This window comes from Penicillium manginii (assembly GCF_028828005.1).
Source record: "Penicillium manginii strain IBT 31320 chromosome Unknown utg000002l:1.0-5564898.0:1.0-5567710.0, whole genome shotgun sequence".
Classification (NCBI taxonomy): domain Eukaryota; kingdom Fungi; phylum Ascomycota; class Eurotiomycetes; order Eurotiales; family Aspergillaceae; genus Penicillium; species Penicillium manginii.
In genome coordinates this window covers 4376254-4391525 of record NW_026643103.1, presented here as the reverse complement: position 1 = coordinate 4391525, position 15272 = coordinate 4376254, and the positions used below count along the sequence as shown (strand labels likewise).

Below are 15272 nucleotides of genomic sequence, written 5' to 3'. Positions count from 1 at the left end.
TCATACTGTTATTGATACACTAGACTCGCTAAAAGAGAGTCATGAGGGGGTGGGTGTCTTGCTTCTCGCGCCACCAAGACTAGGCTAGGCTAGAGAGTCACACTATGAAATTGAAATTCTTCCAATAATGCGTATCCACCAATCCAAAATATTATTTAAGCACGCCCTTTTCCTTTCTTGCCAGGAGTCTTCCTCCGCTCCCAAACCATCAAGTAACCTTCACGAGTGAACAGAGTCTCGCTCTCAGCACGCTTAGTGAACAGATCTTGAACTTCAAGCCACTCAGCGCCACGATGCTGCTGCTTCCCCTCAGTGACGCCTTGCTGGCGATTATTTTCAGCACCCATGGCCTTATCATGGAGCTGAACCAGCCAAGAGACCTTTTCACTGCCCGCTCCTGCACCTGAAGACGAACCACCTTCGCCTGATGCCGCATTGACGCCTTTCTGTGCAGAATCCTCGGTGGCTCCGGGGGCAGCAATACTGGGATCAAGAATGATGTTTGCGACAAGATCATACATGATTGGCTCTCCTGGGGGCCAAAAATCAGGGTTCGGCTCGACATAGGGCGACATGTCGAGAGAGTTTGGTGATGGGAATGTGACAATAGTGGGATTACGCTCGGAGACAAAGCGGTTTTTGCTAAAGCGCTTGATGTGGAAGAGGAGGAATGGCGGAAGAGGGTGGAGGAGGCGATGACGGACACGCTGAGAAAGTTTCTCGGAAGCCGTGAGTCCGTTATATTTGTTGAGAAGGGTTGTGAGAGGAACCTGCGGGATAATGGACTCCCTGTTGACCGATTGGAATAGAGGTGTGGGTGGCAAATCAAGCGTTAAAACAAGGAAAGGAGTGATCTTGCTGTTGATATCGCCGGATTCAGTGAAGACGAGGCGCGCGTTTTGGGTATCGGAGTGCGCGGTAATATCCTGGCTTTCAATTCGGACGCGGCCCTGGAAAGCAGCGTGAATAACACTGGTTGGATTCGGCGAGGGCTTCTTCGAGCCACCCAAAGAGAGATGAAGGGTGTTGAGGAACCACGACAAAAAATCAACAGGATCTGACTGTTCGCTGAGAGTGAAGCGTTTGGCAGACTTCATAGAAATTTCCTGCAACAGTTCATGCGGAGAAACATGAGATCGGAATGCCTTTGGATTCCATAACTTGCGCACCAGCGTACTGAAGCGAAGCACAATCTCTGGTGTTCCTGGAGTAGGGAAGTCGTGCAATAAGAAGAAATTGCGGATTGGTTGAACGTGTGCCAGAAGTTGAACTACGACATTGAGGTAGTCGTTGGCTTTAATGTTGTTCATTCCAACAAATCCTATAAAGTATCAGCCGATGAAAAATCAACATAGAGGAATGATATCTTACCTGGCCGGTATCGAGATCCTGATAAATCCCAGGCATCGATAACCTCGTTGTCGAGCTTCTTCATAACATCGGCCTTAGTGTAGTGTGGATCCACCACATATTTGATATCATCCAAGCTCTTGCTTTGCACCTCGTAGCCTTCAGGTAAGACGTAGACCTTCTTAGTGCCCATATTGATGAAGACATGGTGACCGATCTCTAGAGCGTGGAAATAGGCATGGGATTTGAGGCCTCGGCCTTGGAAGTATTTACCGCACACGAGGCATGCGTAAACATTGATGTTTGACAAACTGATAGAGCACAGTTTCTCGAAGTCGAAATCCAGGATTCCGCGGTTCACAGTGTCGAGGTAGAGATCGCCATAACCTTCTACTGGCTGAGCCTGTCGCTTCGGGGCGCTGAGGGCGGAAGCGTTTTCGTCGATGTCCGAAGACCCTAGGTCATCCTGTGCACCTTCCTGCAGCTCCTCTCCTTCTCGATCGGCTGCTGCGAGGATGTCAAAGCCATTGCGATCGTCTTGTTCTTGCTCTCGGCCACTGAGTCGTTGCGCGTGCCTCGCGCCGTTGCGAGACCCGTCCTCGGTTTCGTCCTGCACGCGCGCCTTTTTCGATGCGGGCGAGCCAACCGTGTTCTGGTCCAATGGAAGCTCTGCTGGTCTCTTCGACATTGTGATGGGGTGGTGTGGTGTGGAAGATGAATTTCAATGCTGAGGTTCTTCAGTTCCGCAAGCTCAAGACGAATGCAAACAAGTCAAACATTGACCACCACACCGCAGTGGCCGGTCACAACTCCGATGCGACGACAATTCATATTACCATACGTAGAGCTGGTATTTCGATGTTCAAGAAGTAGCATGTCTTTCTGGGTGCTCTGCATTAAAGAGGTTTACGTGGGGTTTATCATCTAGGTTCATGTTACGCTTCATCTCGAGTTTCATCCCGTAATCAATGTTAAAACGTCATAGGATATGATACAACAAACACCCCGGCATGTCGACCATTAAGCACTGCGCACAACTCTATCATTATCGAAATCCATCACCTTGACTCCGTCCTTGGTGATAACCTTCACCAACACCTAGATATATGAGTCAGTAGAGTCCTATACTGGGGAATTGATGAGTCAAACATACTCCCTTGTAGTCAATCGGTAGTCGGCGCTTGAGCTCATCTGTGCACCTTTCAAGGAGCTTCATTCCTTCCTCCAGAGAAATGTTCGGGTTGTGATGTTTGTCGAGTAGGGAAAGGCAGTAGTATCTAATTGGGTTAACCTAAATCGTCGCCCGATGGTCATCCTTTATCCTTTGAAACATACTGGGCATAGCCGTGGGCGGCATATGGTACGGGAGCCAACGAGGCCAAATAATCAATCCAGTACAAGCTTGGCTCCTGGGTCACCGGGTCTACTCCTCCAAGTAGGAGGTTGACTGTGTAAGGGCTTCGTGACCGCAAGCTGCGTGCCAACTCTCCTCGGACAAAGCTAGAAACGGCGGCAGGGCTGAGTTCGGTGTCATTGCGCATCGTGTACAGAGAGACATTTGCTTGGACGTATTCGGCGAATTGCACTGGAAGGAGACCATTCGTTAGCATTGGTGGTGTCGAGTTGCGGATCATCAGCTACTGACCGGTATCTCCAGCCTCTCCCGAGAAGGCCATGAGAGTGTGCTTGTTGAGTTGCCGTGTCTTGTCATCCTCCGCCTTAATAATAGTCGGACCTCGCATAATGGCCTTTGATGCGGCAATAATGACAAAGTCCTTGCCAGTGATACCTAAGAGAACCTCCCTAGCAAGCGTGGTCTGTCAGAGATGGCGTGGATATCTTGGGCGGAACACAAGCGGCGAACTTACATGTCTGCGGTTTGGTAAAATCAAAGAAAACGAAGAGAGATGAGGTTCAAAAAGCAGCGATGAAGAGAAGAGTGGTTGGATGATGACCGCGCGGCGAGCTTGACGCCTTGGAGCTCTCAGAGAGAGCAGCTACCCTGATGACTAAGCCGCCGCTTAGAGCGCTTTTTTTCCCCGAAAAAAAAAGTTGATCCCGCGCAACAGACTCGACCGCTCCAAATTCATTTCCAGCCCGGGGTTTTGAGCCCGCGAATTTCTACTGCCGAAGTGAAATTCAGCCTCTGAAGATCGCCATGTCTTCGTTTTTCACCGTGCCCGCTTCCCAACGCAAGCGCAAGAGAGACGACCGCAACACGGCCCCGACAACTAAGAAACGAGGTGTCGATGCAAAGAACGACGCAGGAAGTCGGCGCGCTCAGGAGCGGGAAGAATCTATCTCAGGAAGTGATTTGGATGAGGATGATAATGGCATTGTGTCTGGAGGATCCGGGGAGGACTCCGAGTCCGACTCCGATGATGGTGAAACGGCAGGAGATCGAAGATTGAAACTCGCAGAACGCTACCTGGATAACATCAGGGAGGAGGTCGATGAAGTCGGATTCGATGCGGCAGAGATCGATAAGGATTTGATCGCTGAGCGATTGAAGCAGGATGTGGTACGTGGATATCACTTTCACTTATCATTTGGTCCACGAATACTAAAAATGATTACAGGACGAATTCAAGGGTCGTACATTTCGCCGAATCGCTTCCAAACTTTCATTCCCCGATGCAGCGCATTCTTTCTTCCGCTCAGATACCCAGACCAGTACTTCTATTGCCGTTCACGCACCCTTCGTCTACATCGTCAGCAAAGATAAGACTCTCACGAAATGGGAATTGGCGACTCCTAATGACCCGAATGCTGCTGCATCCAATGAAAACCCCAAAAGGCCTCCGCGTCCTCAGCGCAAAAAGCCAAAGCGTGTGAGCTATGCTCGAGGCCTACGTAAAGTTGGCGAAACCGGCGAGGAACAGGGCCACACAGCAAGCATCCTTTCTGTTGCCGTATCTCCCTCTGGACGATTTGTTGCAACTGGTGGAGCTGATAACAAGCTCATTATCTGGAACGCCGATACTTTGACGCCTGCCAGAACATTTACTCAACATCGTGATTCCGTTAGCTCTCTGTCATTTGCCCGTCACATCTCAACTATGAGCTCTGGAGAGCAGCTTTTCTCCGGCTCATACGACCGAACGATAAAGACATGGTCCATTAGCGGAGCTGGTCATGCTTATGTTGAAACCTTGTTCGGACATCAGTCAGGCATTGAACAGATTGCAGCCATGACCATTGATGAGTGTGTCTCTGTCGGCGGACAGGACCGCACGTCACGCCTGTGGAAGGTCGTCGACGAAACACAGCTTGTGTTCCGTGGCGGAGCTTCTAAAAAGGCTCCCTACCACGAAACTCATCTTGACTGCATTGCTCCTCTCCCGCCTACTCACTTTGTCACTGGCTCCAACTCAGGCAGCATCTCACTGTGGTCGGTCCACAAGAAGAAGCCGCTCTACACAATTCCCCTTGCACATGGACTAGATTGCATCCCTCCATTGGATGAGCTATCGCCCGAAGCCAACTTGGAAACCGCCGCGCACAACGCACGACACATGCGCCCGATGCCCCGCTGGATCACTGCCCTCACCTCTCTTCCAGGAACTGATATTGTTCTGAGCGGTTCATGGGATGGTTGGATTCGCGCCTGGCAGATTTCAGAGGACAAGAGGACAATCATTCCATTGGGCCCTGTTGGACGCGGAACCCCCAACTCATCCGCGCCTGACACGCCTTCAAAGCAGCTCAGCAAGTCACTTGAGCTCGGTACCGTCTCTAATCCCGATGACATGGATACAGACGATCAAACACAAGACCAGAACCTGGAGCCAGGCCATCTGATTAAGGGTGTGATCAACGACATTGCTGTCTTTGAGCGCCGCCCAGAGTCTGAACAACAAGGCTTGACGGCTACCAAGTCCAGGGCCGAATCAAAGCTCGAAACTGAACCTAGAGGTCTGTGCATCGTTGCTGCTGTTGGTAAGGAGCACCGCCTGGGCCGGTGGAAGTGTTACGGCAATAACTACTCTCAAGGGGCTTCCCCTGAAGGCCGTAATGGCGCTGTTGTTTTGGAGGTCCCATTCATCTCCCCCAGTGCTGCTGAGGCCGATGTATAAAAGTTTCCAGGTTTTTGGTTGTCTTTCAATCTCAGGAAAGAGATTGTTGAATTTAGGAGCATTGTGGTGTCCTGGAGTCGGATCCGTGCATGTATTTTATCACCTCACATACATACCGGATATTGTCTGGTTTTATTTTGTCTTGCACTACCCTGTAGTCCTCACTACTCACCCAAACACTTGTGATCATCAACTTGATCCTAGCACGGCCACTGGCAGTCGATTATGTAAAGGTCGATGCCCCACGCCAGCCTTGTCTATTTTCCACGACCCATAATTGACGTATTGCAGTGAGAATACGTACCGCGCCTATTGACTATGACAATAAAACGCATATATATATGGTTTCTTCATTTTCTATACCCTTGGCCGAATAAGCCTTGCGTTTGAAGTCTCCTGGAAAGCTGTCTAAAATCTTACACTCGAAAGGCATCGTTTCTGTTGGCATCAAATCAGTAATATCTCTTTCTTTCTCGAAATCGTGCAGCAGAACCGTTGCTAAATGCCCCATCCAATTTCGGATGGGGCAATAATCTTTCTACCCGAATCTGCTGAAATGTGATGCAAGTATAAACAATATCTCCACTGTAACCTTGCGCCCGATTGCCGTCAGCATGCTCTGAGTTGCATGGTTGTATACCCGAAGCCCGTGCTGCAAGATTTGTTGATCGGACCGCGGGAGTGGGCCTTGCCTAGTAGGAAAACGCATGACAATGCAGAGAAGGCAGTCTCTAGTACTAGTAGCATCATTTAAATTTCCGGGGTAGCACGAAAAGAGTCGAAAAATACAGATCGTTGCCTCAGGCTCATTGCAACTGCCGGCAGTAAAAAACCACTGGCACTGGCACTGGCACTGGCACTAGTGATACATGCGACGAGAATTGAGGCATGGGAAAGCTCACATCACAGTAAAATATCTTTCAATTCATAATTAGTTAATAATATACGCTGAAATCATGACTCGTCAACACTCTATGGTTGAAATAAGGGTATCTCGATGCAGCATGATCTTCTCAGATGGTCCTATCCCCATAAGATGTTCAACTTCGACCAAATGCTGTTGCTCTTCACGATTGGCACATTTTCAGGATCATTTTCGGCCTCTTCCAGGGCCTGCCTGATGGGAACGGCTTCTAGAGGGGTTATCTTGGTGCGGCGGGTCAACTTATAGCCTCCGTACGCCAATAGAACGAGCGGGATATCGCTGAGGATGAAGTTAGCTGCTGTTAATTTGGTCATAAATAGCAATACGGGAGAAGAAGTAGCTTACAGGTATGCTGATACAAACGAAGCTGGATCCCAGTTTCCTTTTGTAAACACTGTAAAGCCACCCGTGAACAGGATGACGATGCACGAAACGAGGGCGAACCAAGAGGTATATCCTGTCTAAATGTCAGTGAAAAGTATAATAGTAGGCAGACATCGTCAACTTAACGTACTAGTGATGCGATTGTGCCACGGAAGCTGGTCTGGCGAGATTCCCTGCTTCTTCAGGGCTTGGAGTAGACGGATGTGATTCAGAGCAATGGCAATCCAAGATACCAAAGTTCCGGCCGCGGTCAAATCAACAAACCAGTAGAAAACGGTCATTGCGGTGTTGGAAACACACATGTATGCCAGGAAAGAAAAGGCAACCTGCAACAAGACGCACATATACGGCACACCCCACTTAGTGGTTCGAAGAAAGATCTGAGGGGCATGGCCCTTGATCGCAAGACCATAAAGGGTTCTGGTGCCAGCAAGGATACTCTGGTTGGAGGCTGACCAAGCAGATGTAAGACATACAGCATTCACAATTGAGGGAATAGCTTTGATGCCTGCATCACCGGCGGCAATAACAAAAGGACTTTGCGCCGCAGTCGAGCCATAACCGGAGAGACGGTGGTCTCCACTAGATACCAGCATACCTACGACCAAGACAGCTGCAAGGTAAAAGATAATGATTCGAGCAAAGACTCGTTTGCAGGCTTTCGGGATATTGTGACGCGGGTTCTTCGTTTCCGCGGCAGCCATGGCCAACGACTCGACGCCAGCGAAGGAGTACACTGCATTGGTCATGACAGCCCAGAAGCCGAGAAAGCGGCCCCAGGATCCGGTGGAGATGTATTCAACAAAAGGGCCCGGGTCTTTCCAATAGTGGAATCCTAGGCGCGGTTTGCCTGGTACTCCGCCCAGATCGATGACGAGACCCAGAATGACCACGAAAACGACCAGAAGGATCTTCAAAATAGCAAAGATAAACTCGACTTCGCCATAGACTCGAATGAATGAGATGGCAACCACGACAGACACGATGATAAGAATAGTCACCCAGACTGCGGCATTGACATCGGTATTCCAGTATTGGATCAAGGCCACGCTAGCACTGATCTCACTAGGCACGCTGATGAAACATCCATAAACAACGTTCCAACCAATAGCAAATGATAATGCCGGGTCGACCAGAAGCTCTGCATGCCGAACAAAAGAACCGGTTACCGGAAGTAAGGCGGAAACTTCACCTAGGGCGAATTGAATGGCGCAGACCACTGAGCCGACGAAAATATAGCCCAGAAGTGCTCCCAACGGGCCACCCGTGGCGATGGAGCCACCAAGACCAAGAAAAAGACCGGTTCCCTGTTTGGATATTAATTATTCGTCCTTGTAACCTGTTCTAAATCCACCTCTCTTAGAGGATAATGTGCTGCTACTTACAATTGCACCCGCAATCGCGATCATTTGAATATGCCGCTGCCCTAACCCTCGAACCAGGTTCTCTTGCTCGTGTTGAGAAACGATATGCCCATCGTTGGCACTTCCAGCCCTGAAAGACGGTAAATGCGTGGCTGGCGCCACATAGTCTTCAACATCGTGAGTGACATATTGAGTGGCCGATTTGTTGGAAATCTCCTGGTCCTCGTATATCCCAGCCATTTTTGCTGTCGCTTCTACCTGTCTGCCGCAGACCAGAGGATAGGGAAACAAAAAGCAAAGGAGCTGGTTCTTCCAAAGATCTTATTCTGCCAAGAGCTGCAGGAGACGAGCGAATCACACCATCTAAGTGGTGGATGAGGGAAGGCTAGTTGGGCTTATCGTGTGGTGCCGCCAAAAGTGGAGGCTTGAGCAATCTAAAATACGCCGCGTTCTTCAAAGGTGGTTAGAATTAGAAATTAGGGAGCTAAGGGTTGACTTTGCATATGTGTATTAAGGAATTTATTAATTTCAACTTTTATCCTTGCCGGACGCGTGTGAAAAAAAAAGGAAAATGGAAAGAAAAGCAAGTAGAAAAAGGAGTGTCTCACAAGAGCGGGCCATTCCATCGTCGCCTGAGCACAAAGTTTCGGGGCTCCCCGAGCTTCTACAGACGCGGAGTAGCCTAATTGGACTTGGCTTCTCTTGGTTGACTGAGTAGACCAATAAACAAGGATTTGGCCGCGTAATAGCTACTTTTTACCAATGCAAGAGCCCGATTCCAATCACTTTTAAACAGCAATAGAATTCATTGGGGAAGAATCCGAAAAAGATGCCGGCCTATTGGATGGAGAATCTGCACATCGGATTGTAGACAAATTAGGCAAGTCCAGCCAGTTTTGCGAAAGATCGAGCAAATCCTATGCCCAGATCACGAATTAATAAATTGCGAGGTTTTTCCTTGGTTTGCGAAGCTAAGTAAGATGGCGTTTCCACCACTCTTCCTTTCGAGTGAAGGATTCGTAAATGGCTTTCTGTCCAACCCACCCATGACCCTCACCCTCGAATTCCACAACTTCGGCGATCCGTCCTTGCTCCTGCATAGCAGAAGCCATCATGCGCGCCTGTGCCAATGGCACCACCATATCAGTCGTTCCCTGTAGTAGTAATAATGGTGCCTTCATATCCTGAGCATAATGGCATGGACTGCGCTCCTTGAGCACTCGTGCTCGATCTTCTGGTGCGGTCTTGCCCAGCAGAATGCGATCGACATCTTGACTCTCGAATTTGTACGAATCTGCCTGAAGGGCCCGCACATCGCTGATTCCGTAGGAGCTGATTCCCGCCGCCCAGACCTCAGGGTACATGTGTAGAGCCCGCAGAGTCAAGTATCCGCCCGCACTTTGGCCATAGATACCGACTCGGGCTTTATCAATCAATTTCTTCTCGGCAAGGTATTCAACGGCACTGACAGCGTCGGCCACGTCAACGATGCCCCAGTGGCCTGACAGTTTCTCGCGGTACTCGCGTCCAAACCCAGTCGATCCAGTGTAGTTAACTGCGCAAACGGCAAAACCGCGAGTAGTCCAGTATTGGGTTTCTAAGTTGAGGGCAGGGAAAGAGCATCCATTCGGTCCTCCGTGGACATACGTCAGAACTGGGGGAAGTTCGCTTCCATCTGCCTGGAATTCTGGGTTGCAAGGGGGAAAGAAGAACATATGAACTTCGCCGTCGGAGATGGGCCCGTATTTTTGAGGAGCAATATACTCCGTCGCTTGAGAAACGTATTCAGGTGCTAATTCAAAGGATGCGGTTGATGTGAGGACCGACTTTTCCACGTCAAGAGAGTGTCTGATCGATACAAGACCCAATTCCTGGGGTGATTTTGCTGAGGATGCAACAACCGCAAAGCTTGTTGGTGAGACACGGTAGATAGCATTTGCCCTGTGTCCGATATCCAGGTAGGGAAGGTTAAGATCTTGGACAGCCAGAGTATTAGTGTCGACGAGAATCATTCTACTGGAGCCATTCGTCACAGCTGTAGCAGCAATCGTCTTCTCATCAAGTATGAGATATGTAGAACTAGATAGATGTCAAAGATAATTTTGAAGAGAAATTAATGATCCAACATACCTTCCAAGTTCCCATTCGGCGATAGCGAACTCAGACTTTTCGAAGCCATTCAGTGATAGATATCGCAGATTCTGGTCCTTTGGGTTGAACGAGTATAACTGCCAAAAGCCCGTCCGATCACTGACGAAGTATAGCAATCCATCCACACCCCATTTAGGCTGGGCGATACTTTCTTGCTGCGCCTTTCCAGCAATACGTGTGACATTTGTCAATGATCCATCTGCCCATTCCGCCATATGAAGGACAGTTCCGGTCCATGGCATATCAGGATGAGTCCACTGAATCCAAGAAACGTACTTTCCAGATGCATCAAATTTGGGATGGGAATAGAAGTCGTCGCCTTGTGCGATTGTAGTCTCTTCCCCAGAATCGAGATTAATCGCCACCAGTGTGTTATGCACATGAGTTGCTTGGGTCTCGGGGGTGGCCTCTCGATGGTCCTCCTTAATTGCAATGATCCATTGAGAATGCTGCGGATGAGTGCTGAATTCAGCATACCGAATGCCCTGGACTGCCGGGTGAATAAGCTTGACTTGACTTGTGGCCGGGTCTAGCATGTAGATGCTACAAGAGCTCTCATCCGCGAACAAAATTTGCCCGTCTGGTCTCATTGAAATAGAGCCGCCGCCACATTCTTGTACGGTAGCATGGGCGCTGAACTCCTTGGGTAGAACATCCTTTGATTGACCATTGATATGCTCTACGATTGCGAAGCGGCCATCTTCGGTTGGATGACATTCCACCGAGTAAATGGCACCTGAATTTTCCTGTTCATTGTTAGTCACGGGAATAAATTGCGAAGCTTTTATGACGAACATTCACAGCCACTTCATGGAGAGAGATGCTACAAGTAGCCAAGCGTTCCGCTGTGAGAGGGCTCTTCCATTGGCCATAGGGCAAAGTTTGGGAAGAAGACATCGTTCCACTACAGTATAAACGGTGCAATGATCTGGTGAAACAAGATAGTCGAGAATTGAAGTAGAAAGAAGGTTTGCGAATCAATGATTTATCATGAAGAAGTCCTCGGTCCCGCAGTCTGCTTGGCAGGTGAAAATGACTCACTTGTCCCAAAGAGAATTGAGATGAGATAGATAAGTGGAGCTTTCTGCTGGCAAAGGCGTTCAATGATGTGGATACTCGGGGACGTCTCAGCATCCTGCAAGCGATTTGGCTTGCGAGATGGTAGTATGATGAAACTTATGGTGGCAGGGCGACGCAGGGACCTGCTAAGTGGCCGATCTGCCTAAGGCGGTACTCATACGGTACTTTGTCGGTTCGCTCGGAAACAAGCGTGTTTCAATCACCGCTTATGGTAGTCGATTAATCAGATTGTGGCTTGCAAATAAATAATCATCACAATGAAAATTATCCAGTTACCTAGGTATTTACAAAAGAATCCAACCTACAATGCTCCAAATTTTCTCTTTTGAGCTACAATACGGACGGCTTCACAACAATATCACGTGATTCGTTTACAGTAAGATGTATTTCTAGACCGACTACTTTGCATATGGTATCACACGATATGATAGCTTCACGTAATGTATGTCTCTGTCATTTTATGTTTCTGGTAAAAAGCTACCATCGAAGTGATTGAATTAAAAGTATTCTCACAACCCATCTCCACCTCTATGGCGTATAATAAAGAAAAGAGATGCCAGTAGGCGCCATGGCAGGGGAAATGCAGGAGACAAAGCAGGAGGGGAAGTAGCCATGGATAAAACCATAATCCAAGGATTTTTCAATATGGAGAACGGCAGCCATTCAAGTCATCTGCAAGAGAAAGAGCTTGGTGAATAGAAGAGCGCCGGTCCACTTTCTATGTATCCGGGGCGCCGCGCTATTTAAAATCAAGAAAAGAAATAACACCGGAGAATGCAGAGTAATGTGGAATGTCGAGGCCACTGGTTGCCAGTCCCACTTAGTTAATAAGGTGAGTACCTGGGTTGCCGTCTTTGTACTTGTCTTCTGACGGGGCCAACTGGTTGTTCTTCTTCAGAGTCGTCGTCGATGGTAATCGCATTTCCAAAAGTGACGCCTGTACTTCCTGCCGGCCGCCTACGTGGTGGTAGGGAACTCGAATCTGACGATTCGCTCTCCTCGGAGTCCTCAACCACGTTTTGGTAGCGTCGGCGCCCAGGGGCGGGATCGATTTCTGGGTTTTCTCCTTCATCAGTATCCTCGGTGTGAGTTGGAGACGATGGTGCGTCGTGATATGTGTCTCCATGTGAAACGGGTATTCCCCATGGTCCTCGGGGCTCCATGAGACGAATTTCATCCTCGTCCATATCATCCTCTTCCGCTTCTGCTTCCTCCTCTTCTTCAGAGTCGTCATCCCATACAAAGTTTGCAGTAGGACGACGATGAGGTCGTCGGACCACGCTGTCTTCTTCGTCCTCTTCCTCATCTTCATCTTCATCTTCGTCACTTATGATGGTTTCGTCAAGAATGATGGGTCTTCGTGAATTCCCAGTTTGCCAAGTAGGTGCCATCACTGTCGAGTTTTCAGACTGAGAGCCATCGTCTTCGCGGTCCACATGCTCCTCGTCGTCGATGAATGAATCTTGTTCATCGTACTCGTTCTCTTCGTCGATGTAGTGTTCGTCATATTCGCTCGGATCGGTAAGTATGACGCCGGGAGGTGGAGCATGTCCATACCCCATGGGCGGCCATGGAGCACCCGGATGGTAGAATGGAGGGAAGCCATCGTGCCACGCTATCCCAGAAGGATTTGGGGCTGCGAGGCCCCGCGGAAAAGAGCCTGGGAGCGCAAATGTTCCCCAAACCTCATCGTCATCCTCGATGTCCCCAAACCCGTCATCATTATCAACATCGGCTTCGTCGTCTATGATTGAGTCATGGTTTTCTGTGCCAGTTGGGTCTGAGTCTTCGTCCGTGTAGTCTGTTCCGTCCGAACCTCCCTGGTATTCATATCCGCAACCCGCGCAAATCTCCTCCTCATCAAGCTCCCAGCTGCATATTGGACAACGCATGACTCCATCATCCAGATCGACAACAGGTTGCAGAGGTGGTGGTCTTTCTTTGAACAGGCCTCTGAAAAGACCTCCGTGTTCCGCATCCATATTTGCTTTATCTTTATCCAGTCTCTCACATTCCTCTTCTCGATGTTTTAAGTGCTCTGCTGTAGTTTCTCCTTTATCGAGGAGTTCCGCGCGGCTCGTGAACATCTGTACCACTGTCCGTACCTGGAGATAGCAAATGACCGTTAGCGTTGTATAAGTACTACTAACACACCTCTAGTGGGTACATACTAGGTATGCCGGCGCAGGTTGTGTTTTGACGGGTGCTCGGCAATCTGGACATGTTCTTTTCGATTTTCCCCCGGCGAACCAGGAGTCCAAGCACTGTCGATGTTAGCAAAACCATTATCGGCAGAGAGCGGGCATGGATAGCACACCGAGTAGCAGAAAGTATGGCCGCAGGCAAGGGTGAAGGGCTCGTAGAGTGGACGGATGCAGATACCACATTGTAGTTGACTTCGGATATCATCGACATGACCCTGTAGAGTATTGACAAGCTATGGGCGCGTTAGCGATTGATCTTGGGACCTGGCAATGATCAGATGAAACCTACCCCAGATATCTCCGTCCCAGCATCGCTTCCACCCGCCATTTCGCAGGTTCGGAAGACAAATCTTATGCACGCACAATCAGCTTGACTGTCAAGGTAGCTCAAGCATAGATCAGATCGCGTTGACAACGCTATGGCGCGTGGCGCGAAACCCGTGAGATGCGGTGGGGTGAGAGGAAAAGTTTCCCAAAAGTGGCGAAGACCGTAGTTAAATGGGTACCATCGGACGAATACAACCAAAAGGCAGGTTAAATGAGCCTTAGTGTTGGCAGTTTAGGCTCGCGAAGCAGTATGATATGTTTTAACAATTCTCTCTGATCCTAGAAAGCTAACAGGAGAAACAAAGCAGCTGTAAATAATCAATTATTGGCCTCAGGCATTATATTATGTCATCGGTTCCTGGAAAGAGCATGTGACCTGCGTCATGGGAAGGTGTCCGCTTACTAGTTGTTCCCGTTCCTGCGTTTACTTTTCAATAAAATAATCATGAAAATCTTACTCCGGATTCTCTTGAATACTGTCAGTTACTGCCTTTATATTCATACTGCTACATCCAATCTCACGTACCACTCGGTCCAGCTTTGGGTGTTGAGTTCGAATAACCATACACCGACAACCTATACAGTGTGTACGGGGTACCGTACACCAACACCCGCACTCCTTGCGCCTAGGATAAGCCTTTCTTTTGCCAGTGGAATTTGGGCACTGCATGCTGTGAAATGTGATACATAAATTCACGTGATAATCAAAATACAGCGCAGATTCCACTGTCATATCATAATCTTCCAGAGACCCCCACTGTGCATTGCGGTATCAGTAACAACAATCTTTACTCCGTTAGGTTTGAGGATTGTACATTAAAATCGATAGGAATATATTCATATATTAATTAATTTTCGGCCCCGAATAAGGAAATAACCTCTTCCCTGCATACTACTGGCAATCATCATACCTGGAATCACAGTCCGCAGAAGGAAAGATAAGTGTCGCTAGCTGTCACGAATCACATGTTTGTTGCCTCGATGCCTTACCACATAAGCATTTGTCTGGTTATTCATAAGGATATTCTTCTCCTTCTTCCTCATGCTCAGTATTCTCGCCGAATGTAGCGAGAGGGCCCAGGGGTGACCACTGGGGAATATGTGTGTGAATGAGAAACTATTTAAACCAAAAGGATCTAGATATACAAGTGTAGACTGACTAAGCCTGTGATATGGGACAAACGCTCTAGCGTGCGTCCCAGGCCCCGGCAGGAAATCGCTAGATTTTAGCTGACAATTGCTTCGTCGTATCTTTATTTTCGTTACATCTTGATCTTCGTCGCATCTTGAACCTTATCGTATCTGAACTCTTTACACCAAGCTGCGGCTCCACGCCAAGACCGGATCCGCACTTCCTCGCGGAGCAAGATTGACATTCCGATCTCCAATCAATCCTCGGCATATCGTCAGC

At 48.8% G+C, this 15272-nt stretch overlaps 6 protein-coding genes across 6 annotated transcripts; 1 reads left to right on the top strand and 5 right to left on the bottom strand.

Annotated features, from left to right (window-relative positions):
* Positions 1-155: 155 nt before the first annotated feature.
* Positions 156-2038, bottom strand: N7533_002934 (ubiquitin carboxyl-terminal hydrolase family protein; the record flags this gene model as incomplete). The annotated part of the gene is made up of 2 exons (XM_057099584.1): positions 156-1321; positions 1372-2038. 2 exons carry the CDS (start codon positions 2036-2038, stop codon positions 156-158), a joined length of 1833 nt encoding a protein of 610 aa, XP_056964720.1.
* Positions 2039-2370: 332 nt separating this feature from the next.
* On the bottom strand, positions 2371-3167 carry pre1 (proteasome core particle subunit beta 4; the record flags this gene model as incomplete). The annotated part of the gene is made up of 4 exons (XM_057099583.1): positions 2371-2448; positions 2504-2627; positions 2686-2935; positions 2996-3167. Coding segments are annotated over 4 exons (624 nt in total), but the record flags the coding sequence as incomplete, so codon positions are not given.
* A 341-nt stretch (positions 3168-3508) lies between these two features.
* N7533_002932 (ribosomal RNA-processing protein RRP9) lies at positions 3509-5426 on the top strand (the record flags this gene model as incomplete). The annotated part of the gene is made up of 2 exons (XM_057099582.1): positions 3509-3871; positions 3930-5426. 2 exons carry the CDS (start codon positions 3509-3511, stop codon positions 5424-5426), a joined length of 1860 nt encoding a protein of 619 aa, XP_056964718.1.
* A 1023-nt stretch (positions 5427-6449) lies between these two features.
* On the bottom strand, positions 6450-8339 carry N7533_002931 (Amino acid/polyamine transporter I; the record flags this gene model as incomplete). Its single annotated transcript, XM_057099581.1, has 4 exons — positions 6450-6630; positions 6697-6808; positions 6866-8042; positions 8121-8339. 4 exons carry the CDS (start codon positions 8337-8339, stop codon positions 6450-6452), a joined length of 1689 nt encoding a protein of 562 aa, XP_056964717.1.
* Positions 8340-9070: 731 nt separating this feature from the next.
* On the bottom strand, positions 9071-11147 carry N7533_002930 (S9 family peptidase; the record flags this gene model as incomplete). The annotated part of the gene is made up of 3 exons (XM_057099580.1): positions 9071-10178; positions 10230-10996; positions 11046-11147. 3 exons carry the CDS (start codon positions 11145-11147, stop codon positions 9071-9073), a joined length of 1977 nt encoding a protein of 658 aa, XP_056964716.1.
* Positions 11148-12154: 1007 nt separating this feature from the next.
* Positions 12155-13862, bottom strand: N7533_002929 (uncharacterized protein; the record flags this gene model as incomplete). Its single annotated transcript, XM_057099579.1, has 4 exons — positions 12155-13435; positions 13502-13594; positions 13648-13767; positions 13824-13862. 4 exons carry the CDS (start codon positions 13860-13862, stop codon positions 12155-12157), a joined length of 1533 nt encoding a protein of 510 aa, XP_056964715.1.
* Between the last annotated feature and the right edge of the window lie 1410 nt (positions 13863-15272).